At 45.8% G+C, this 27082-nt stretch overlaps 1 protein-coding gene across 1 annotated transcript in view; it reads left to right on the plus strand.

The window, feature by feature from the left end:
- LOC126353098 (uncharacterized) overlaps window positions 1–27082 on the plus strand; it is a 287154-nt gene that overhangs the window by 112304 nt on the left and 147768 nt on the right. The window contains exons 6-7 of the mRNA XM_050002737.1: window positions 12659–12876; window positions 21548–21773. Of these exons, the coding sequence (XP_049858694.1) occupies window positions 12659–12876; window positions 21548–21773 (444 nt within the window). The remainder of the gene's footprint in view (window positions 1–12658; window positions 12877–21547; window positions 21774–27082) is intronic.

The raw sequence follows: 27082 nt of genomic DNA on the forward strand, positions 1-27082 counted from the left end.
TCTTAATTCATCAGGTCACGAGGAGTGACGATTTCCTCCAAGGCTTCACAGGCCTGGACCTTCTCAAGCATTATAGCCACTGCTCAGATGCTCATTTATCAGTCAGATGTTTTGAAATATTGAAAATATATATATGAAACATACTTTCTTCAAGTCATTATGTATTTTCTGTTTGATATGAACCATGGACCTTGCCGTCGATCGGGAGGCTTTTGTGCCTCAGCGATACAGATAGCGATACTGTAGGCGCAACCACAACGGAAGGGTATCTGTTGAGAGGCCAGACGAACGTGGGGTTCCTGAAGAGAGGTAGCAGCCTTTCCAATAGTTGCAGGGGCAACAGTCTAGATGATTGATTGATCTGGCCTTGTAACATCAACCAAAATGGTCTCACTGTGCCAGTACTGCGAACATCTGAAAGCAAGGGGAACCTACAGCCGTAGTTGTTCCCGAGGACCTGCAGCTCTACTGCATGGTAAAATGGTGATGGCGTCCTCTGGTGTGAATTATTATGGAGGTAAAATAGTCCCACATACGCATCTCTGGGTTGGGACTACTTAAGATCATGTCGCGATCAGGAGAAACTAAACTGACATTCTACGGATTGCAGCGTGGAATGTTAGGTCCCTTAATTGGGCAGGTAGGTTAGAAAATTAAAAATGGGAATGGATCGGTTTAAGTTAGATATAGTGGGAATTATTGAAGTTCGGTGGCAGGAGGAACAAGACTTCTGGTTAGGTGAATATAGGGTTATAAATACAAAATCAAATTGGGGTAATGCAGGAGTAGGTTTAATAATGAATAAGTAAATAGCAATGTGGATACGCTACTATGAACATCATAGTGAACGCATTATTGTAGCCAAAAACGGACACGAAGCCTATACCCACCACAGTAGTACAAGTTTACACTGATGAGCCAAAACTTTATGACCACCTGATTAATAGCTTGTTTGCTCGTCTCCGGAACGAATACGTCACTGATTCTACGTATAAGGCATCCGACAGTTTGTTGGTAGGTTTGCGTAGGTATATGACATCAGATGAACACGAACAGGTCATGTAATTCGCGTTTCGTAGGATTTTCGTCAGATGAATTTGGTGGACGAGATATCAACGTGAGTTCACTATAATGCTCTTCAAACCGCTGTAGCACGGTTCTGTCTCCGAGACAGGACAATTATACTGATGATAGATGACATCGCCGTCAGGAAAGACATCAAAGCATGGAGGGATGCAGGTGGTTCTCAGCTGTCAGCGTGTCTTCGATTACTTCCACAGGTCCTATGCAAGCGCAGGAGAATATCTCCTATAGCATAATACTGCTCCTACCAGCCTGCATCTGTGGTGCACTGTACGTTTTGAGCTATCGTTCTTCGTTGTCCTTGGAGACGCCCATCGAGCTAGAGTAGCAAAAATGTGATTCACCCTAGGAGCCGACACGTTTCCATTAATTGACGGTAAAATCCCGATAGTGCCGTGCAATAGTAACTGACGATGTCCTTGGGTCAACATGGGAATACATAGGGGTGGTCTGCTGCAGAGCTCCCTATTCAACAATGCACGATAAACGGCGTGCTCCGAGACACTTTCAGCAGAGATGCCATAGGTCACCATCTATCCTACTTTACAGAGCAGCCAAGCCTCCGAACCCCACAACCTGTGAAGAGTTGTGGACGTCCAAGCATTTAGTGCCTAGTGATGGTTCGAGTGTCGTTCTACCTCTTTCTGTAGTTGCTCACAGCACTAGCACATGAACATTCGACCATCTTCGCCGTTTTCGAGATATTCGTTCACTGGCTCTGCATAATCATATGCCTTTCATCAAAGTCGCTTATCTCAATTTGTTTCCCCATTTGCAACCCAAGCCTTCGCTAGGGTGATCCCTGTCCATGTTTGCTCCCTCTTACATACTTTGTTTTACTGTGCCACATGCCCACAACACCACCAGGCGGCATCCAACATCGGTGTGGGCAGAGGTTGTAATGTTTTGGTTCAAATGGCTCTGAGCACTATGCGACTTAACATCTGTGGTCATCAGTCGCCTAGAACTTAGAACTAATTACACCTAACTAACCTAAGGACATCACACACATCCATGCCCGAGTCAGGATTCGAACCTGCGACCGTAGCAGTCGCGCGGTTTCGGACTGTGCGCCTAGAACCGCGCGACCACCGCAGCCGGCTGTAATGTTTTGGCTTATCAGTGAATTTACAAATTAGGTCGTTAGATGATGGAGACTTTGATGAAATGTATGACGATATAAAAGAAATTATTCAGATAGTTAATGGAGACTGTGCTGGCGTAAGCTGTCGCCAACACACCAGTTGGCAAAGATGTAGCATGGAGATCGATAGTAGGCGTTGGATCAAGCCCACCTACCAGGAGGGAGGCCAAAGACAGACTCGCAGGCAACACGCCGCCAATGCCCTCTTGACTGCAAGTAATTAGGTCGCCGCCGCTGTCCGGGGTACTCAGTCTCGGTCTCAGTCACTAGCTCAGTCTGTCACTCAGTCACTATCTCAGTCTCAGTCACTGGCGCACTAACTCGCACTCCAAGCTGGCATCTGTCAGTATATTGCGACTACATTGATGTTCATAGTGGGACTTGTACTTCTCACCAGTGAGGCTAAGTATTACTGTTATGGAAGAGCTTGTACCACAACACGTGGACTCTCTTAAAGATAAGTAGCTTCCTGTTTAAGTAAATAAAGAACTCTGTTAATACATGTGTGCAGTTGTGTTGCAGAAAGAGGACATCGGCCACCAAACCACATCCTCTCCCTTGATTCCTATGGTACAAGACCCGAAAATAAAATAGTGACAGGGGCTGGAATTTGGCGGTAATAAATGAAAGAGAAGGAAAAAATAGTGAGTGAATATGGTCTGGAGGAGAGGAATGAAAGAGGAAGCCGCCTGGTAGAGTTTTGCACAGAGCATTATTTAATCATCGCTGACGGTTTAAGAACCATGAAAGAAAGTTGTACACATGGATGATACCTTGAAGACACCGTAATGTTTCAGATTGATTTTCTAACGGTAAGACAGAGATTTCGGAAACAGATTTTATATTGTAAGATATTTCTAGTGAACAAGAGGACTCTGACCACAATTTGTTGGTTGTGAACTGTAGATCAAAACCGAAGAAACTGCAAAAAAGGTAGCAAATTAAGGGGATGGGAACTGGATATATTGAAAAAACCAGAAGTTGTTGAGAGTTTCAGACGGAGCATTAGGCATCGCTACACGAGAACAGGAGAAATGAATACAGTAGGAGACGAATGGGTAGCTGTGAGAACTGAAAGCCGGCCAGTGTGGACGAGCGTTTCTAGGCGCTTCAGACTGGAACCGCGCGACCACTACGGTCGCAGGTTCGGATCCTGCCTCGGGCATGGATGTGCGTGATGTCCTTAGGTTAGTTAGGTTTAAGCAGTTCTAAGTTCTAGGGGACTGATGACCTCAGATGTTAAGTCCCATAGTGCTCAAAGCCATTTGAACCATTTTGAGAAATGAAATAGTGAAAGCAACACAGGATGAAATAGGTAAAAAGACAAGGTCTAGTAGAAATCCTTGGATAACGTAGGAGACAGTGAATTTAATTGATGAAAGGACAAAATATAGAAATGCAGTAAATGAAGCGAACTAAACGGAATATAAGCGTCTACAAATGAGAATGACAGAAAGTGCAAAATGGCTAAGCAGGAATGGCTAGAGGACAAATGTAAGAATTAGTAGTATATTTCATTAAGGAAAATTAAAAAGATCTTTGGAGATAAGCAGTTGCATGAATTTCAAGAGCTCTTATGGAGAACCAGTCCTAACAAAGAGGGAAAAGCTGAACGGAGCAAGGAGTTTGTAGAGAATCTTTACAAGGGAGGTGTACTTGGGTGCTGTATTACAGAAATGGAAGGATAGGTACATGAAGATGAGATGGGAGATACGACACTGCGAGAAGAATTTGACAGAGCTCTGAAAGATCTAAACCGAAACAAGGGGCCGGGAGTAGATGAACTTCGTCATAACTTGGGAGATCCAGCCATGACAAAACTCTTCTGTCTGGTGTGCAAGATGTTTGAGTCAGGCGAAATATCCCAGACGTCAATAAGAATTTAATAATACCAATTCCAAACAAAGCAGGTGCTGACAGGTGTGAATATTACAGAACTATCAGTTTGATAAGTCATGGTCGTAAAATAACTAACACGAATTCTTTATAGAAGAATGGAAAAACTGATAGAAGCAGACTTCGGAGAAGATCAGTTTGGATTCCGTAGAAATGTAGAAAGACAGGAGGCAATAGTGACTCTACCACTTCCTTTATAAGATGGGTTAAGGAAATGCAAATATGTGTGTATACAGCACTTGTAGACTTAGAGAAAGCTTTTGACCCTGTTGACTGGAATACTGTCTTTGAAATTCTAAAGGTGGCAGGGGTAAAAGACAGAGAACGAGAGGATATAAACAATGTGAACAAAAAACAGACGGCAGTTACAAGAGCCGATGGCCATTAAATGGAAACAATAGCTGAGAAAGAAGAGAGATGGCGTTTTAGCCTATCGTCGATGTTATTCAATGTGTACACCGAGCAAGCGGGAAAGGGAACCAAATAAAAGTAAGAATTAAGGTCCAGGGAGAAGAAATGAAAACTCTGAGGTATGTCGATGGCCTTGTAATTATCTCAGAGACTGCAAAGGATATGGAAGAGCATGTGGACGGAATGGACAGGGCTTCAACGGAGAATGTACAGTGAAGTGCCAACGAAACTGGTATAGGCATGCGTATCCAAATACAGAGAGATGTAAACAGGCAGGATACGGCGCTGCGTCGGCAACGCCTATATAAGACAACAAGTGTCTGGCGCACTTGTTGGATCGGTTACTGCTGCTACAATGGCAGTTTATAAACATTTAAGTGAGTTTTAACATAGTATTATAGTCGGCGCACGAGCGATGGGACACAGCATCTCCGAGGTTGCGATAAAACGGTGATTTTCCTGTGCGACCATTTCACGAGTGTACCGTGAATATCAGCAGACCGGTAAAACTTCAGATCTCCGACATCTCTGCAACGGGAAACGATCCTGCAAGAACGGGACCAACGACGTCTGAAGAGAATCGTTCAACGTGACAGAAGTACAGCCCTTCTGCAAATTACTGCAGATTCAATGCTCGGCCATCAACGAGTGTCAACGTGCAAACCATTCGACGAAACATCATCGATATGGGCTTACGGAGCCGAAGGACCACTCGTGTACCCTTGATGACTGCCCGACACGAAGCTTTACGCCTCGCCTGGGCCCGTCAAATCGACATTGGACTGTTGATGACTGGAAACATGTTGCCTGGTTGGACGAGTCTAGTTTCAAATTTTATCGAGTGGGATGGACGTGCACGGGTATGGAGACAACCTCATGAATCCATGGACCTTGCATGTCAGCAGGGGACTGTTCAAGCTGGTGATATGTCTGTAATGGCGTGGTACATGTGCAGTTGGAATGTTATGGTACCCCTGGTACATGTGGATACGACTCTGACAGATGACATATACGTAAGCATCCTGTCTGATCACCTGCATCCATTAATGTCCATTGTGCATTCCGACGGACTTGGACAATTCCAGCAGGACAATGTGACACCGCACACGTCCAGAATTGCTACAGAGTGGCTCCAGGAATACTCTTCTGAGTTTAAACACTACCGCCGGCCACCAAACACCCCAGACATGAACATACTATCAGTGAGCGTGCTGTCCGTATGTAGGATGGGGAGGACGCGCGATCTGAGTGTGACTGGGAGCAGATTGTGATGGCCCAAAGGTTCAACGCTAGTATTTTGGAAACTGCACGACTTGTCGAGTGCTCGAGGAGTGTTGTAGTGAGTGTCTTCAACACGTGGCGGAACCAGACGTCTTGGTGTAGGGCGGCCACCCCTCATGACAGATGTCGGACATCGTAGGCTGGGCAGACTATTAAAACAGGACAGGCGCAAACGGTGGTGGAACTAACATCAGGTTTCAATGCTGAGCAGAGTACAAGTGAATCTGAACATGTAGTGCATTAAACATTCGTAAGGATGGGCATCCGCAGTCGACGACCCATGTATGTGCCAATGTTAGCATCGTCATCGTACACTGGTTGGTGACCATGTACACCCCACTATAGCGATCATGTTTCCCGGCGACAGCGGCATATTTTAGTGAGATAATACACCATCTCACAAGGCCAGGAGTGTGATGCAGTGGTTTGAAGAACACAGTGACGATTTCTAACTGATGTGCTGCCAAACCCAACTCGCCAGATCTGAAGCCGATCGAACACATCTGGGATATGTTTGAATGTGGTGTCAGAGTTTCTCGCCCCCGGGAATTATGTGACCTGTGAGTGCAGATGGGGGGGACAGCTGCCACCAGAGACCTACCAAGGCCTCACTGCAACCATACTTCGACGCGTCGTCGTTATTATCCATGCCAAATGTGGACATACAGGCTGTTAGATAGGACTTTATGAAATGTCATGACTGATTTAAAATGAAGACTGGCAATGGCCAGAAAATCATTTCTGAAGAAGGGAAGTTCGTTAACATCGAATTTACATTTAAGTGTCTGGAAATATTTTCTGAAAGTATTTGTATGGAGTGTAGGCATGTATGGAAGTGAAACATGAGCGGTAAACAATTTAGACAAAAAGCGAGTAGAAGGATTTGAAATGTGGTGCTACAGAATAATGCTGAAAATTTGATGTGTAGCTCACGTGACTAATGAGAGGTACTGAACAGAATTGGATACAAAAGAAATGTTCGGAACAACATGACTAGACGAGACGCATTCTGAGTCAAGAAGGGATCACCTATTTGGTACTGGAGGGAAGGGTGGACCGGGGGGGGGGGGGGGGGGGGGGGTTAAATCATATGGAAAGACCAAGAGATAGATACAGTATACAGTAGGGAGATTCAGCAGAAGGGTGCATGTTGCAGTATTTATTCGAAGAGGCTTGCACAGGACAGAGTATCATGGACAGCTGCATCAGTCCAGTCTCCGGACTGAAGACCATAACAACAATACATATATTTCTGAAACACTCTTACCTAGTTACCTTATCCGGCTTCAGCTGGGAAGAGATAAATTTGCTGCCAAATAATATAGATCGTTAGTTAATATTTAATAAAATATTATTCACTCTATTCTTCATACTTAATCATTCATTACAACGTGTGCTATGACAAAAGGTGTTAATCGGAGAGTTAATTCCGAAGCTAAGAGTTCACTGAGTGTCGTGCTGGACATTGGACACGTCAAGTCAGGACCTGGCAGAGACACAATTCCTGTACGGAAAGGCGGACGGCCCGATGTTTCTAGAAGGACTGGCATAGACAGCAATGATGTCCACATCAAATGACATTTGAACTTCTCCATCACCTTCCGTGCGCTCATGAGAATTTTACATCTCTGATTGTAGAGGAAGAGACTCTGGATTCTGTGCAACCTATTACTTCTCTCATTACACGAAGGTTAGTCTTGCAAGTGAATCTTCTTCCTAGGACTGTGTGGAGACTGTCGCAAGGGCAACAGTTGTGTCCTCATAATTTCCAGCGTGTACAGGCCCTGTCACCAGCAGATTACTCCACGCGATTTATAGTGTGCCAGCAGTTCGTGGAACAGTGTGCTACAAATCCGACCTTCCCTATTGTACCTTGGTATTATTCACGTATGAAGTACAGTTCAAGCGAGATGTCATTACAAACTTCCACAATCAACATGCATGGGTACTTGAAAAGGCACATATAATTAATTGTTCTGCATGTCACTAAGAGCGTTTCTCCATCGGAATATAAACTAGTATAATTGGTTATCGATTAGTTTGATGGAAAGCCAGTATTCAGGCAAGAAGAGGAGGGTGTTTTGATCATCTCTTTCGAAGGTTATATCTCAGAAACCAAGCATTTCTGGACACATATGAGGGATACGTACCTAAAATTACGCCCCGTATTTGTGAAACAACCTGTGTGATGTATTCGTTGTCACAGAGATATTGACTTTAATCTTTCAAGGAATCATGAACGAAACTACACTGTACTAAATTGCAATTCCTATGTGCTTCGACTCGCTAAAAGTGTTAATTCTTAATGCGTTTTGTACTTGTTGCTCTTCGTTTGATTCACTGTTTCGAAGTGAAGGTATTCTAATTCTCGCCTCTTCTCCAGTATCTTCACGTGGCTCTTCATTTCGATCCTCTCTTATTCGTTGCACTCCTTTCCGAACTATTGGTAAATCATCTTTCTCTTCCTTATTCTGGTTCGCACACTACCTTTCCTCTCCAACCTCCACCCCTCCCCACCACCTACAACCAACACCTCGAAGTTTTGGCGGTAACCAGGCCTTGGTGTCCCATCGATAATAAGAAAGTCTACTAGCAGCGGCTGCGCGTGGGCGGCAAAAATATGTGGCGATATGGAACCTATCTCTTTCTCTAATGTAAAGACAGAGAATATTTGAAATTGTTTTGGTTATCGAAGTGCGCGTAAGAATCAGAGATGTATGTATGCTATATAAAATGTGCGAAATAGAAGGCAGATGTTGAAGTAAGATAAAGTGCTCTAAGAAGTTCTATAGCTTCTCTGGATATTCTGGAACGGGAAATTGTAGACGTTATATCCCATAAATTTCAACCCTGGAAAGTATACAAGAGAAATTTTGAATGTGAATAAAAAACAATAATCTCTAGACCTTTAGAATTGTACACAAGTGTTGCGAAACCGAAAACTGTAGATGATATGCTCTATAATTTTCACTAGCGGAAGTTATAGAAGGCAAAATTCAGAGCGCGTGCGGCCACATTATTTAGCCACGAAAAATTAATGAATAAATAATGTTCGTATAATACACCGAGGTTACAAAAGTCATAGGATACATCCTAATATCGTGTCGGACCTCGTTTACCCGGTGTAGTGCAGCAGCTTCACGTGGCATGGACTCAACAAGTCGTTGAGAGTCCTCTGGAGAATTACGAAGGCTCTCTATAACTGCAAAAGTGTTGCCGGTGCACATGTTGTGTCCCATAATTTACGTTCGATAGGATTCATGTCGAGCGATCTGAGTGCCAAATCAAAAATGGTTCAAATGGCTCTTAGCACTATGGCACTTAACATCTGAGGTCATCAGGCCCCTAGACTTAGAACTACTGAAACCTAACTAACCTAAGGACATCACACATATCCATGCCCAAGGCAGGATTCAAACCTGCGACCAGAGCAGCAGCGCGGTTCCGGACTGAAGCACCGAGAACAGCATCATCATTCATTGGGTCGAATTATCCACAATGTTCTTAAATCCAATGGCAAACTATTCTAGCCCAGAGACATGACATTGTGGTTTGGGAACGTGAAATCTATGAATGGCTGCAAATGTTCTGCAAGTAGCCAAACACAACCATTTTCAGTCAATGATCAGTTCACTTGGACCAGAGAACCCAGTCCGTTCCATGCAAACACAGTCAACAACGAGCTTTCATAGTGCCAGGATGACAACCTGGGTCCGTGGCTTCGTAGGGTCTGCGCCACACTCTAACCCTTCCATCAGCTCTTACCAACTGAAACCGGAACTCGTCTAAAAATGTGCGTGAAATCTTATGGGACTTAACTGCTAAGGTCATCAGTCCCTAAGCTTACACACTACTTATCCTAAACTATCTTAAGGACAAACACACACACCCATTCCCGAGGGAGGACTCAAACCTCCACCCGGACCAGCAGCACAGTCCATGACTGCAGTGCCTGAGACCGCTCGGCTAATCCCGCGCGAAGGAACTCGTCCGATCAGACACTGTTTTTCAGTCGTCAAGCGTGTAACCGATATTGGCAACGCACCCAGGAGAGGCGCCGCAGGCGATATCGTGTTGTTAGCAAAGGTGCTTGTCGCCTGCTGCCATAGCTCATTAACGCCAAATTTCGTCGCACTACTCTAACGGATACGTGCCACATTTATTTATGCTTTTATTTCACGAAGTGTTGCTTGTCTGTTAGCACTGACAACTGTATGCAAACGCTGTTAAGTGAAGACCGTCAGCCACGGCGTTGTCTGTGGTGGGAGGCAAGGCCTGAAGTTTGGTATTCTCGGAACACTCTGGACACTACAGAATTTGGAATATTGAATTCCCTAACGATTTCCCAAATGGAATATTCTATGCGTTTAGCTCCCAACTACTATTTAGCGTTCATAGTCCCTTAATTCCCTAATCCATAACCACGTCGCAAATCTTTTCGCATAAATCACCTGAGTACAAACGACAGCGCTGTTTTTTTTTGTCTTTACTGTTAATTTCACACCCGATACAGGTAGGCCAGCAGCCGCAAACTATGCCACTCTTTGGCTACAGATAAAACTAATGATACAAAAGAAGACTATCGCAGAACAGACATGGTGGATATACAAACGCAGACATACAAAATTAAAACACACGGAGCCGTTCACGGGAGCAGAGTCCAAAATAAAAATGTTCAGACACGTGGACATGCACAGAGATGACAGATGACACACGCGAACGTTGGAGCACAAATGATTAAACATTGGAAAACTTGAGCACGAACACGATGGCACACACAAACACTAGGTGATGATCTCCAGCGCGTGAACGTTCACTGTACGTGTACGAGTCCAGGTACTTGCCAAAAGGGGAAAAAGGGGGGAGGAGTGAGTGTGTAGATGCCAGTAGCAGAGGAGATGGGAGGGGGAGGGAAGAAGGTAAGGGGGTAGGGGATGCCCAGTGGGAGGAGGGAAGGGGGAAGGGAGGGTGCCCTCATGAAAAAACACAGGGTGCGGTAGAGGAGGATCAAAGTTGATAGGAGGGGTAGATGGAAGGGATGAGGGTATCATCAGGGAGGAGGAGTTGGTGGAAGCCACCTTGGGTGAGGGTATGGACAGTGGAGAGATGTGGGATGTGGGAATGCAGGAGCGGAAGCAGACCCGGGTGGGAGAGGATGGGATAGACAAGCGGGTGAGGGGGATCAAGTTTGCAGGTGTAGAGGATCCATATCCGTTCGAGGAAGAGAAGGAGTTGCGTTAACGGAATAAGGTCATAAAGGATCCACGTGGGGGAGGGGAGACGGATGCGACAGGCAAGACGGATCACATGGCGTTCTAGGATTTGAAGGGATTTGTAAAATGTAGGACGGGCGGAGATCCAGGCGGGATGAAAGTAGCAGAGGATAGGGTGGATAAGGGATTTATAGGTGTGAAGGATGGTGGTGGTGGTGGGGGGGAGGGGTTCCAGACCTCATGTGCGGCCAGAAAGGAGCTTGAGGAGACGGAGTCAGGAGCGTGCCTTGGCTTGGATTGTCCAGAGAGGCTATGGTCAAGGGTGACGCCAAGGTACTTAAGGCTGGGGTGAGGGAGATAGGACGGCCATAAATGGTGAGATAGAAGTCGAGGAGACGGAAGGAAGGGGTGGTTTTGCCTACAATGATCGCCTGGGTCTTGGAAGGATTGATCTTGAGCAACCACTGGTTACACCAAGCAGTGAACAGGTCAAGATGGGATTGGAGAAGGTGTTGGGAGCGTTGCAGGGTGGAGGCGAGGGTAAGGAAGGCGGTGTCATCGGCGTACTGGAGAAGGTGGATGGGGAAGGAGGGCGGGGGGGAGAAAGGCCGTGGCATGTCCGCCGTATACAAAAGGTATAGAAGAGGGGAGAGGACGGAACCTTGGGGCACATCGGCGGAGGGGTAGAAGGTGTAGAAATCCATGTTATGGATGCTGACATAGAAAGGACTTTGGGAAAGAAAGGACCCGATCAGACGGACGTAGTTGATAGGAAGGGTGAAGGTTTGGAGCTTGAAGAGGAGACCTGAATGCCACACACGGTCGTAGGCGCGTTCTACGTCGAGGGAGAGGAAGATGGCGGAGCGACGGGAGTTGAGCTGTTCAGAGAGGAGATGAGTGAGGTGAAGGAGAAGGTCATCGGTAGAGAAGGACGGTCGATAGGTACAATGGGTAACGGGAAGGAGGCAGTGCTGGCGGAGATGCTGGTGGATGCGTCGGGTAAGGATGGATTCCAGGACATTGCTGAAGACCGAGGTAAGGCTGATGGGACGGTAGAAGGAGACAGCGGATGGCGGTTTGTCGGGTTTGAGGAACATCAGGATACGGGAGGTTTTCCATAGGCCGGGATAGCAACCGGTGGACAAGACTACATTATACAGTCTGGCCAGGGTGGAGAGTAGGGAGGCGGGAGATTCATGGAGGTGGCGATAGGTAACACGATCGTGCCCGGGAGCGGTGTTGCGTTTCGTGTGGAGTGTAGTGATGATATCCTGAGCAGTAATGGGGATATTGAGTCCGTTGGGTGTAATGTCGTCCAAGTACTGGAAGACAGGGTCGGGGGGAGGGACAGCGGTGTCAGCTCGATCGTGGACATCGGTGAAGAGGTCAGCTCCGCCAACTCACTGCCCTTTTATACCTTACGTACGCGATAATACCGCCATCTGTATATGTGCATACCGATATCCCGTGACTTTTGTTACCTCAGTTTGGCCGAACATTACAATGAGACACTCCCAGCTACCAACAACGCTCCTAGAGAGAGAAGTACTAGACGTGTCCCAACCAAAGCCACATGTGAGATGTTAGCGTGGGCAGGAGTGGCTGGAGTGAGTGGAGCGGCCGGTTGCAGGCAGCTTCTTCCTGCCGCGCGACCAGCAGCGGCCGCGGCCGGCGCGCCACACGGACTACGAGGGCCTTGCCTACCTGGGCGAGTTCCCGCTCGCCTGGGCCGCCTGCTGCGCCAACGAGAGCGTCTACAACCTGCTGCTCGACCACGGAGCCGACCCCGACGCCCAGGACTCCTTCGGCAACATGATCCTCCACATGGTCGTCGTCTGCGACAAGCTGGTCAGTCCCAAACGCCGCTCCGCCATTCATTACACATTAGCCCAGAAATACGAGACTCGCTTTGTGTTACGTTTGCTATGCCTATAAATACTGCATCTTACCATCAATACAGGGTGGTCCATTGATCGTGACTGGGCCAAATGTCTCACGAAATAATCGCCAAACGCAAACACTACAAAGCACGAAACTTGTCTAGCTTGAAGGGGGAAACCGGATGGCGCTATGGTTGGCCCGCTAGATGGCGCTGTCGTAGGTCAAACGGATATCAACTGCGTTTTTTAAAAATAGAAACCCCCTTTTTTGTTACATATTCGTGTAGTACGTAAAGAAATATGAATGTTTTAGTTGGACCACTTTTTTCGCTTTGTGTAACAGTCACAAACATATGGCTCACAATTTTAGACGAACAGTTGGTAACAGGTAGAAATACGTTGCGAAAGACTTCTTAGCCATATCGGTAACAGGTAGGTTTTTTAAAATTAAAATACAGAACGTAGATACGTTTGAACATTTTATTTCGGTTGTTCCAATCTGATACATGCACCTTTGTGAACTTGTCATTTCTGAGAACGCATGCTTTTACAAGGTTATTACCTGTAAATACCATATTAATGCAATAAATGCTCAATACGATGTCCGTCTGCCTCAATGCACTTGGCAGTGTAACGACGTTCCTCTCAACAGCGAGTAGTTCGCCTTCCGTAATGTTCGCACATGCATTGACAATGAGCTGACGCATGTTGTCAGGGTTGTCGGTGGATCACGATAGCAAATATCCAACTTTCCCCGCAGAAAGAAATCTGGGGACGTCAGATCCGGTGAACGTGGGGCCATGGTATGGTGCTTCGACGACCAATCCATCTCTCATGAAATATGTTATTCAATGCGGCTTCAACCGCACGCGAGCTATGTGCCAAACATCCATCATGTTGGAAGTACATCGCCATTCTGTCATGCAGTGAAACATCTTATGGTAACATTGGTAGAACATTACGTAGAAAATCGGCATAAATTCCACCAATTACATTGCAATATATAAAATGGGGTCCAATTATCCTTCCTCCCATAATGCCGCACCATACATTAACCCGCTAAGGTCGCTGATGCACCACTTGTCGCAGCCATCGTCGATTTTCCGTTGCCCAATAGTGCCGGTTTACGTTACCGCTGTTGGTGAATGAGGCTTCGTCACTAAATAGAACGCGTGCAAAAAACCTGTCATCATCCCATAATTTCTCTTGTATCCAGTGGCAGAATTGTACACGACGTTCAATGTCGTCGGCATGCAATTCCTGGTGCATAGAAACATGCTACGGGTGCAGTCGATGTTGATTTAGCATTCTCAACACCGACGTTTTTGATATTCCCAGTTCGTGCGCAATTTGTCTGCTACTGATGTGCGGATTAGCCGCGACAGCAACTGAAACACCTACTTGGACATCATCATTTGTTGCAGGTCGTGGTTGACATTTCACATGTGGCTGAACACTTCCTGTATTCTTAAATAACGTAACTATCCGGCGAACTATCCGGACACTTGGATGATGTCGTCCAGGATACCGAGCAGCATACATAGCACACGTCCGTTGGTCATTTTGATCACACTGACCATACGTCAGCACGATACGAACCTTTCCCGCAATTGGTAAACGGTCCACTTTAACACGGCTAATGTATCACGAAGCAAATACCGTCCGCACTGGCGGAATGTTACGTGATACCAGGTACTTATACGTTTGTGACTATTACAGCGCCATCTATCACAAAGCGGAAAAAGTGGTCCAGCTAAAAAATTCATATTTTTTTACGTACTACACCTATATGTAATACAAAAATGGAGGTTCCTGTGTAAAAAAAACTCAGTTGATACCCGTTTGACCTATGGCAGCGCCATCTAGCTGGCCAACCATAGAGCGATCTGGTTTTCCCCTTCAAGCTAGACGAGTTTCGTTCGTTGTAGTTTTTTCGTTTGATGCTTATTTCATGAGATATTTGGCGCAGTCACCATCAATGGACCACCCTGTGTATCCAGACAGTGTTATCTGGTAACATTCCGATCACACGAATTGCATCCACTTGTGCGATAACATTACTTCCCCGGTAATGTCTGTGGCTATACAGCTACATGTTGTTGTTGTTGTTGCGGTCTTCAGTCCTGAGACTGGTTTGCTGCAGCTCTCCATGCTACTCTAACCTGTGCAAGCTTCTTCATCTCCCAGTACCTACTGCAAACTACATCCTTCTGAATCTGCTTAGTGTATTCATCTCTTGGTCTCCCTCTACGATTTTTACCCTCCACGCTGCCCTCCAATACTAAATTTGTGATCCCTTGATGCCTCAGAACATGTCCTACCAACCGATCCCTTCTTCTGGTCACGTTGTGCCACAAACTTCACTTCTCCCCAATCCTATTCAATACTTACTCATTAGTTTTGTGATCTACCCATCTAATCCTCAGCATTCTTCTGTAGCAGCACATTTCGAAAGCTTCTATTCTCTTCTTGTAAAAACTATTTATCGTCCATATTTCACTTCCATACGTGGCTACACTCCATACAAATACTTTCAGAAATGACTTCCTGACACTTAAATCTATACTCGATGTTAACAAATTTCTCCTCTTCAGAAACGCTTTCCTTGCCATTGGCAGTCTACATTTTATATCCTCTCTACTTTGACCATCATCAGTTAATTTGCTCCCCAAATAGCAAAACTCCTTTACTACTTTAAGTGTCTCATTTCCTAATCTAATTCCCTCAGCATCACCCGACTTAATTTGACTACATTCCATTATCCTCGTTTTGCTTTTGTTAATGTTCATCTTATATCCTCCTTGCAAAACACTATCCATTCCGTTCAACTGCTCTTCCAAGTCCTTTGCTGTGCCTGACAGAATTACGATGTCATCGGCGATCCTCAAAGCTTTTATTTCTTCTCCATGGATTTTAATACGTGCTCCGAATTTTTTCTTTTGTTTCCTTCACTGCTTGCTCAATATACAGATTGAATAACATCGGGGAGAGACTACAACCCTCTCTCACTCCCTTCCCAACTACTGCTTCCCTTTCATGTCCCTCAACTCTTATTACTGCCCTGCTACCTTCAGAATTTGAAAGAGAGTATTCCAGTCAACATTGTCAAAAGCTTTCTCTAAGTCTACAAATGATAGGAACGTATGTTTGCCCTTCCTTAATGTAGCTTCTAAGATACGTCGTAGGGTCAGTATTGCCTCACGTGTTCCAACATTTCTACGGAATCCAAACTGATCTTCCCCGAGGTCGGCTTCTACTAGTTTTTCCATTCGTCTGTAAAGAATTCGCGGTAGTATTTTGCAGCTGTGACTTATTAAACTGATAGTTCGTTAATTTTCACATCTGCCAACACCTGCTTTCTTTGGGATTGGAATTATTATATTCTTCCTTAAGTATGAGGGTATTTCACCTGTCTCGTACATCTTGCTCACCAGATGGAAGAGTTTTGTCAGGACTGGCTCTCCCAAGGCCGTCAGTAGTTCTAATGGAATGTTGTCTACTCCGGGGGCCTTGTTTCGACTCAGGTCTTTCAGTGCTCTGTCAGACTCTTCACGCAGTATCGTATCTCCCATTTCATCTTCATCTACATCCTCTTCCATTTTCATAATATTGTCCTCAAGTACATCGCCCTTGTATAGACCCTCTATATACTCCTTCCACCTTTCTGCTTTCCCTTGTTTGCTTAGAACTGGGTTTCCATCTGAGCTCTTGATGTTCATACAAGTGGTTCTTTTACATCCTTACATTTGTCCTCTAGCCATCCCTGTTTAGCCATTTTGCACTTCCTGTCGATCTCATTTTTGAGACGTCTGTATTCCTTTTTGCCTGCTTCATTTACTGCATTTTTATATTTTCTCCTTTCATCAATTAAATTCAATATTTTTTCTGTTACCCAAGGATTTCTACTAACCCTCGTTTTTTTACCTACTTGATCCTCTGCTGCCTTCACTACTTCATCCCTCAAAGCTACCCATTCTTCTTCCACTGTATTTCTTTCCCCCATTCCTGTCAATTGTTCCCTTATGCTCTCCCTGAAACTCTGTACAACCTCTGGTTCTTTTAGTTTATCAAGGTCCCATATCCTTAAATTCCCTCCTTTTTGCAGTTTCTTCAGTTCAGTTCATAACCAATAGATTGTGATCAGAGTCTACATCTGCCCCTGGAAATGTCTTACAATTTAAAACCTGGTTCCTAAATTTCTGTCTTACCATTATATAATTTATCTGAAACCTATCTATAATCTATATGATACCTTTTAGCATCTCCAGGATTCTTCCGTGTATACAACCTTCTTTTATGATTCTTGAACCAAGTGTTAGCTATGATTAAGTTGTGCTGTGTGCAAAATTCTACCAGGCGGCTTCCTCTTTCATTTCTTTGCCCCAGTCCATATTCACCTACTACGTTTCCTTCTCTCCCTTTTCCTACTACCGAATTCCAGTCACCCATGACTATTAAATTTTCATCGTCCTTCACTATCTGAATAATTCTTTTATTTCATTATACATTTCTTCGTCATCTGCAGAGCTCGTTGGCATATAAACTTGTACTACTGTAGTAGGTGTGGGCTTCGTATCTATGTTGGCCACAAAAATGCGTTCGCTATGCTGTTTGTAGTAGCTTACCCGCATTCCTATTGTTTTATTCATTATTAAACCTACTCCTACATGACCTCTATTTGATTTTGTGTTTATAAACCTGTAGTCACCTGACCAGAAGTCTTGTTCCTCCTGCCTCCGAACTTCACTAATTCCCACTATATCTATCTTTAACCTATCCATTTCCCTTTTTAAATATTCTAACCTTCCTGCCCGATTCAGGGATCTGACATTCCACGCTCCGATCCGTAGAACGCCAGCTTTCTTTCTCCTGATAACGACATCCTCTTGAGCAGTTCCCGCCCGGAGATCCGAATGGGGGTCTATTTTACCTCCGGAATATTTTACCCAATAGGACGCCATCATCATTTAATCATACAGTAAAGCTGCATGTCCTCGGGAAAAATTACGGCCGTAGTTTCCCCTTGCTTTTAGCCGTTCGCAGTACCAGCACAGCAAGAACGTTTTGGTTATTGTTATAAGGCCAGATCAGTCAATCATCCAGACTGTTGCCCCTGCAACTACTGAAAAGGCTGCTGCCCCTCTTCAGGAACCACACGTTTGTCTGGCCTCTCAAAAGATACCCCTCCGTAGTGGTTGCACCTACGGTACGGCTATCTGTATCGCTGAGGCACGCAAGCCTCCCCACCAACGGCTAGGTCCATGGTTCATGGGGGGAGAACAGCTACATATAAGTGTTTATATGGGTGCCACACAACGCAGTGCGTGACTTTTTGTGTGCGCTACTTTTAAACAATTTTTCATCTCCATTTTACAGTCGCCCTCTTTTATTTGTCTATTGCCTTGCATGATGTCCCCCTTTTTTGTATTTATGTGCACCATATTCTCCCCTTTGTATATTTTTCACTATCTTCTATTGTTTGTTATATATCTTTCGGGTGAAGAGCAGCGCATATGCTGCTGCCAGCCCGCCCCGATTGGGAATTGAAATACAATAAAGAAAATAGAAAAGTGCCACACAATAGATTATTTTCCTATGTGATAAATATGGTTTGGATTGTTGTTATTCTGATTCATTATAGCATTTATGTTCAATATTCACTGCACAGGCTAGCAGCGTTACCCGAAGATACGAGGTTTTTGCGTCGTTTTCCTGCAAGCAGTCTAGCTCTTCAGTGATGAAAACCCCATCACCACTTTTAAGTAACAATAGAAAGTAATTTTGTGAATACTGATACTGGAATCATTGCCAAAGTTGATGCATTTGTGCTCCACCAATGTAGAACGGCGAAGTGTGCAACAACGGACATACACTCCTGGAAATGGAAAAAAGAACACATTGACACCGGTGTGTCAGACCCACCATACTTGCTCCGGACACTGCGGGAGGGCTGTACAAGCAATGATCACACTCACGGCACAGCGGACACACCAGGAACCGCGGTGTTGGCCGTCGAATGGCGCTAGCTGCGCAGCATTTGTGCACCGCCGCCGTCAGTGTCAGCCAGTTTGCCGTGGCATACGGAGCTCCATCGCAGTCTTTAACACTGGTAGCATGCCGCGACAGCGTGGACGTGAACCGTATGTGCAGTTGACGGACTTTGAGCGAGGGTGTATAGTGGGCATGCGGGAGGCCGGGTGGACGTACCGCCTAATTGCTCAACACGTGGGGCGTGAGGTCTGCACAGTACATCGATGTTGTCGCCAGTGGTCGGCGGAAGGTGCACGTGCCCGTCGACCTGGGACCGGACCGCAGCGACGCACGGATGCACGCCAAGACCGTAGGATCCTACGAAGTGCCGTAGGGGACCGCACCGCCACTTCCCAGCAAATTAGGGACACTGTTGCTCTTGGGGTATCGGCGAGGACCATTCGCAACCGTCTCCATCAAGCTGGGCTACGGTCCCGCACACCGTTAGGCCGTCTTCCGCTCACGCCCCAACATCGTGCAGCCCGCCTCCAGTGGTGTCGCGACAGGCGTGAATGGAGGGACGAATGGAGACGTGTCGTCTTCAGCGATGAGAGTCGCTTCTGCCTTGCTGCCAATGATGGTCGTATGCGTGTTTGGCGCCGTGCAGGTGAGCGCCACAATCAGGACTGCATACGACCGAGGCACACAGGGCCAACACCCGGCATCATGGTGTGGGGAGCGATCTCCTACACTGGCCGTACACCTCTGGTGATCGTCGAGGGGACACTGAATAGTGCAAGGTACATCCAAACCGTCATCGAACCCATCGTTCTACCATTCCTAGACCGGCAAGGGAACTTGCTGTTCCAACAGGACAATGCACGTCCGCATGTATCCCGTGCCACCCAACGTGCTCTAGAAGGTGTAAGTCAACTACCCTGTCCAGCAACATCTCTGGATCTGTCCCTCATTGAGCAGCTTTGGGACTGGATGAAGCGTCGTCTCACGCGGTCTGCACGTCCAGCACGAACGCTGGTCCAACTGAGGCGCCAGGTGGAAATGGCATGGCAAGCCGTTCCACAGGACTACATCCAGCATCTCTACGATCGTCTCCATGGGAGAATAGCAGCCTGCATTGCTGCGAAAGGTGGATATACACTGTACTAGTGCCGACATTGTGCATGCTCTATTGCCTGTGTCTATGTGCCTGTGGTTCTGTCAGTGTGATCATGTGATGTATCTGACCCCAGGAATGTGTCAATAAAGTTTCCCCTTCCTGGGACAATGAATTCACGGTGTTCTTATTTCAATTTCCAGGAGTGTAGTTTTCCTTGCTGCCTGCAAACACGCTCAAAACTCAGGAACTGCAGAACTTTTACAAATGGGTCTGTATATTATAACTAGATTGTTGACTGTCAGTCATGGTCTGCGATCCAAAGCACAGTGAAATTATTCTTGGCAAAACTTAGTGCCGATTTCTTCTCTAGAAGACACTTAGCAGAGATAACGCTGCCGGCAGGCTTTCGGTGGCGCAGCTGACAGCGCGTCCGATCGGAAATGACGTGGTCGTGTGTGCGGATCCTGAAATGGTCATATATTTTTAATTTTTTAACACAAAATACGCAAATAACGTTAGCAAGTACTGATTGTAGCAGTTGTTTCGATTTTGGGGTGCATTATATCTAGCTTCACATTAGTCTTAGTCTGAGAAATAGAAAACAGAGCATAAACGCATATACTTTGCGAACGAACTATTCCAGGTTTTCGGAAGCATTGCTAGTACTGAAGATACCACTTTATGCCAACAGTACAACGAGGTTTAGGACGACAAGGTTACACGGAGAGATATAAAGCGAGTACAACAGGCAAATGACACGAACGTAAGGGCTATTTTCCTTGTGAGTGTAAACTAACGTTAGCGTCTGGAGCAGACTTAGTTCGTATTTATGTGAGACTATGAAACTGCTAAAGTTTAAGCAATAAGAATTCCATATATATACATGTCCGAAAGAACAGATACCATCTTAGTATATATATAGTTAAGGCTCACCGGCCACTTGACCATCTTCTTCTTCTGTGCGAATGCACAAACAGTGCCCGAACTCTTACGAGAATCGGCAACGCGCCGCGAGTAATGAGTGTAACGGTCGGGGCACTACGAATGTGGTGCGGGACAATACGTTGAGAATGTGGGTTTCGCGGGAGGCGTGCCAGAGATAAATCCCTGCAGTCGCGCTATCCTCTGTGTCCTCAGTGGCTCAGATGGATAGAGCGTGTGCCATGTAAGCAGGAGATCCCGGGTTCGAGTCCCTGTCGGGGCACACATTTTCATCTGTCCCTGTTGACGCCTGTCAACGCCTGTCAGCAGCTAAGCGTGTTCATTTCATTGTACTCGTCCGCTTCTGGTGTGTACGTGTACGAAGTTACGCTGGCGTCCAACACATATTGCCAAACGAAGTATATAGCACATATACCTTATCCTGTGCACGTCTGAATCTGTACTGACAGTAGTACAGTATACAGCTTAATGGTAACTAGAGAACTTTTAATTGTCACGAGTTCAACATTTCTGGGTATGTTAAAGAAATGCACCTTACAACGTATTATGTAGGGAAGGGTAATGGCGCCTTGTCCAGTGAGTGTGTGCGTGGCGCGCCGCGGTGTTGCAGGACATGTTCGGGTACGCGCTGCGCCACCCCAAGCTGCCGGCGTGCAACGGCATCGCCAACCGCGCCGGCCTCACGCCGCTGACGCTCGCCTGCAAGCTGGGCCGCGCCGAGGTCTTCCGCGAGATGCTCGAGCTGAGCGCCAGGGAGTTCTGGCGCTACTCCAACATCACCTGCTCCGCCTACCCGCTCAACGCGCTCGACACGCTGCTGCCCGACGGCCGCACCAGTCAGTACCCAGAGCTACGCACAACGGCACACGTATTTCTAGTCAGGGTACAGAGTTAGTAGGCACCAATCCAGAAACGAAGATTACGAGAATATATTAAGAGACCCTTGGATAACACGAGAGATACTGAATTTAATTGGTGAAAGGATCACATTTTAAAATGCCGCGAATGAAGCAAGCCAAAGTTAATATAAACGTTTACAAAGTGAGATTGACAGGAAGCGCAAAATTGCTAAGCAAAAATGGCTGGAGGACAAATATAAGGAATTAGAATTATATGTCTCTAAGGGAAACGTAGAAGGTAGATACCGCTTACCGTAAAATTAAAAAGACTTTTGGAGATAAGAGAAGCAGCTGTAAGAATATTAAGAACTCAGGTGGCAAACCAGTCCTAAGCACAGAAGGGAAAGCTCAAAAACAGGAGGGCTATATACAATCTCTAAACAAGGGAAATGAACCTGGAAGCAGTATTATAGAAAGGGAAGTGGACACAGATGAAGATGACATGTGAGATATGATATTTCGAGAAGAATTCGACAAAGCTCGGAAAGATTTAAGGCGAAACATGACCCCGGGGACAAACGACATTGTGTCAAGACTGCTGACAGCTTTGGGAGAAGCAGCCATGACAAAATCATTCCATCTGGTGAGCAAGATGTATGAGACAGGGGAAATACTCTCAGACTACTACAAAAATTAGTTGCTGACATATGTGAAAATTACGAAAGTATCAGTTTAATAAGTCATGGTTGCAAAATACTAATACGAAATCGTTACAGAAGAATGGAATGACTGGTAGAAGCCAACATCTGGCAAGATCAGTTTGAACAGATGGGCGATAGTGACCCTTCGACTTATCTTAGAAAATAGGTTAGGAAAAGGCAAACCTACAATTACAGCATTTGTAAAGCTAGAGAAAGCTTTTGACAATGTTGATTGGAGTAATCTCTCTGAAATTCTGAAGGTTGCAGGGGTAAAATATAAGAAGCGAAAGGCTGTTAACAAGTTGTACAGAGTTACAAGAGTTACAAGTTACAAGAGTCGATGGGCACGAAAGGAAAGCAGTGGTTGAGAAGGCAGTGAGACAGGGCTGTAGTTAATTCCTGCTGTTATTCGATATGTGCGAGGGTTGGAACTTTAATAGTTGCAACTATTTATTTATAGCTCGTACAAAATGGATACGTGTTTAAAATTTTTGCCGATCTTCAAAGTAGTCGCCAGTATTGCGTATAACCCGTTGACAGCGATATGGAAGTCCAGTTGTGTTGACAGTTCGAGCAGCGCAGTCTATTGCCGACGAATTTGTAGGAGTTCTGGAGCGAATGCCGTGAAGTGTTTCCTTCAGTTTAGAAATCGAGTTGAACTCACGAGGGCTTAAGGCAAGGGAGTGCAGTATGTAGAATAGCACTTAACATCCCACCAGTCAAACAAATTAGTAACAACTTGCACTGTACGTGCTTGAGCGTTGTCCTGCAAATTCATGGTCAGGTGGTGCAGAAAGTGTCATTACTTCTGTCTCTAAGCTGGTCGTAGGCTGTGTTCCAAAAATGAACAGCTTAGAAACAGAAGTGGTGAAACTTTCTACAGGACCTGACCATCATTTTGCACGACAATGCTAAAGCACATACAGTGCAAGCTGTTACTGATTTGTTCGACTGATGGGGCTGCTAAGTGCTATACCACCTACTGCACTACCTCGACTTGAGCCCTCGAGAGTAAAGCCCAACTTCTAAACCGAAGGAAACACTTCACGGCATTCGCTTCAGAACTGTCAACTCAACTGGCACTGCTAAGAGTATCCTACGACTTCCACATCTCTGTCAACGGTTTATACGCAATGCTGGTGATTACATTGAAGGTCAGTAAAACTTCGAAACACGTATCTGTTTTGTACGAACTATAAATAAATAGTTGCCACTATTAAAGTTCCAACCCTCGTACACTGAACAAACAATAAAGAATACCGAACAAAAATTTGAAGTAGGAATTAATGTTCAGGGGCTTCGTCGATGACATTTTAATCCTGTCAGAGACAGAAAAGGCCTTGGAAGAACAATTAAACTGTATGGATAGTGTCTGGAAAGGAGGATATAAGATCAACAACAACAAAAGCAAAACAAGGATAACGAAATGTAGTCGAATGCTAAGAGAACCACATTAAGGAACGAGAAACTTTAGGTTGTATATGAGTTTTGCTATTTGGGCAAGCAACAAAATAACTGATGACAACAAATGTACATTTGTCGACTGATAATGACAAGGAAAGCATTGCTAAAGAAGACAAATTTGTTACCATCCAATATAGACATAAGTGTTATGAAGTGTCTGCTGGAGGTATTTGTCTGGAGTGTAGCCATACATGGAACTGAAACATGGACGGAGAGCATCTTAGATACAAAGAGAAGAGAACCTTTGGAAATGTTGTTGCTACAGAAGGATGTTGAAGAGTAGATGGGTGGATCACGTAACTGATGAGAAGGTACTGAATACGACTGGCCACATAAGAAATCTGTGGCGCAGCTTCACCGAAGGATGGGATCAACACACACATTCTGAGATGTCAAGGAATCACCAATTTAGTATTGGAGGGAAGTGTCGGAGTAAAACTCGTGGAGACAGACCAAGAGAGCCGGGCGGAGTGGCCGTGTGGTTCTAGGCGCTACAGTCTGGGGCCGAGCGACCGCTACGGTCGCAGGTTCGAATCCTGCCTCGGGCATGGATGTGTGTGATGTCCTTAGGTTAGTTAGGTTTAATTACTTCTAAGTTCTAGGTGACTGATGACCTCAGAAGTTAATTGGCATAGTGCTCAGAGCCATTTGAACCAAACCATTTTGAACAAGAGATGAATACAGTAGGCATATTCAGAAAGATGTAGATTGCCCGTAGTTACACTCCTGGAAATGGAAAAAAGAACACATGGACACCGGTGTGTCAGACCCACCATACTTGCTCCGGACACTGTGAGAGGGCTGTACAAACAATGATCACACGCACGGCACAGCGGACACACCAGAAACCGCGGTGTTGGCAGTCGAATGGCGCTAGCTGCGCAGCATTTGTGACCGCTGCCGTCAGTGTCAGCCAGTTTGCCGTGGCATACGGAGCTCCATCGCAGTCTTTAACACTGGTAGCATGCCGCGACAGCGTGGACGTGAACCGTATGTGCAGTTGACGGACTTTGAGCGAGGGCGTATAGTGGGCATGCGGGAGGCCGGGTGGACGTACCGCCTAATTGCTCAACACGTGGGGCGTGAGGTCTCCACAGAACATCGATGTTGTCGCCAGTGGTCGGCGGAAGGTGCACGTGCCCGTCGACCTGGGACCGGACCGCAGCGACGCACGGATGCACGCCAAGACCGTAGGATCCTACGAAGTGCCGTAGGGGACCGCACCGCCACTTCCAGGCAAATTAGGGACACTGTTGCTCCTGGGGTATCGGCGAGGACCATTCGCAACCGTCTCCATGAAGCTGAGCTACGGTCCCGCACACCGTTAGGCCGTCTTCCGCTCACGCCCCAACATCGTGCAGCCCGCCTTCAGTGGTGTCGCGACAGGCGTGAATGAAGGGACGAATGGAGACCTGTCGTCTTCAGCGATGAGAGTCGCTTCTGCCTTGGTGCCAATGATGGTCGTATGCGTGTTTGGCGCCGTGCAGGTGAGCGCCATAATCAGGACTGCATACGACCGAGGCACACAAGGGCCAACACCTGGCATCATGGTGTGGGGAGCGATCTCCTACACTGGCCGTACACCTCTGGTGATCGTCGAGGGGACACTGAATAATGCACGGTACATCCAAACCGTCATCGAACCCATCGTTCTACCATTCCTAGACCGGCAAGGGAACTTGCTGTTCCAACAGGACAATGCACGTCCGCATGTATCCCGTGCCACCCAACGTGCTCTAGAAGGTGTAAGTCAACTACCCTGGCCAGCAAGATCTCCGGATCTGTCCCCATTGAGCATGTTTGCGACTGGATGAATCGTCGTCTCACGCGGTCTGCACGTCCAGCACGAACGCTGGTCCAACTGAGGCGCCAGGTGGATATGGCATGGCAAGCCGTTCCACAGGACTACATCCAGCATCTCTACGATGGTCTCCATGGGAGAATAGCAGCCTGAATTGCTGCGAAAGGTGGATATACACTGTACTAGTGCCGACATTCTGCATGCTCTGTTGCCTGTGTCTATGTGCCTGTGGTTCTGTCAGTGTGATCATGTGATGTATCTGACCCCAGGAATGTGTCAATAAAGTTTCCCCTTCCTGGGACAATGATTTCACGGTGTTCTTATTTCAATTTCCAGGAGTGTATTTGGAGATGAAGAGCCTCACATAGAACAGAGCAGCATGGAGAGCTGCATCAAACCAGGCTTCGGACTGAAGGCCACAACAACTACATTAAGAAATACTGAGGAACCCCGAATCCAAGCAACCAAGTTGAGTATTTTAGTCCCAGGCTATAGGTACAAGTAACAAACGCTGTTATAGTTACGAAGAAATAAAAAAAAAAGAAAATTTAAAATGGACTGAGGGAGCTGTAAAAAATTTTCAAGGAACCTATAGGAGCAACAATATAGAATACACGTAGATTTAAATAATACTATTAGGAAATGTCAACTAGAGGATGTAGAGGATGCAATGAAAAGAGAAACAACCTTCAAAAACTATTATAATATCATGAACACAAAAAAATAATGGTTAGACATTATGTTTCGTCATTTAAGACTGCAGGTAACAGAGAATGCAACATCGGACAGAATATTGAATTAGGATTACAAAATTTTTCTATATAGTCGTCTGGTTCGAGAGATAAATCAGAAACTGATAGTTACTAACCAGAACTGAAGGACAAAATTTCCAAGGTTATTCAGAGACATTTTGTGAGTATTTTGATATAAGTGACCTCTGGCCTCTGGTATTTCATCTGATTTCCTATGCCGCTTGTTTTTGCATCTTTATTGCACTGGAAATATCTGTCGATGGTAAGCGCTTGTTTGTCTTGTTAGGAAACAAATCTGTTCAGTTCATTCAAGTACAACTCGATCACATTATCGCACATCGCCTCCCATGGCCATTGCCAGAAACACGCAGTGACATTACTTTAAACAAGTGCATTGGTGACTTAGGAAAGCGCGCCCCACTGTGAATGATTTCAAGAAAGTTTTGTGTATACTGTGAAGAAGTTCAGCGTGTCCTCCTGAAAAATCTCTATAAAAACTCGCGATTAACCGATAGAAGCGCCCTCGATCTCAGCTACAATAATATTGTGGTCGACTAGTGCTTGGTGTTGACAACACTAGCGACCACA

This window comes from Schistocerca gregaria, chromosome 1, assembly GCF_023897955.1.
Source record: "Schistocerca gregaria isolate iqSchGreg1 chromosome 1, iqSchGreg1.2, whole genome shotgun sequence".
Taxonomy (NCBI): Eukaryota; Metazoa; Arthropoda; class Insecta; order Orthoptera; family Acrididae; genus Schistocerca; species Schistocerca gregaria.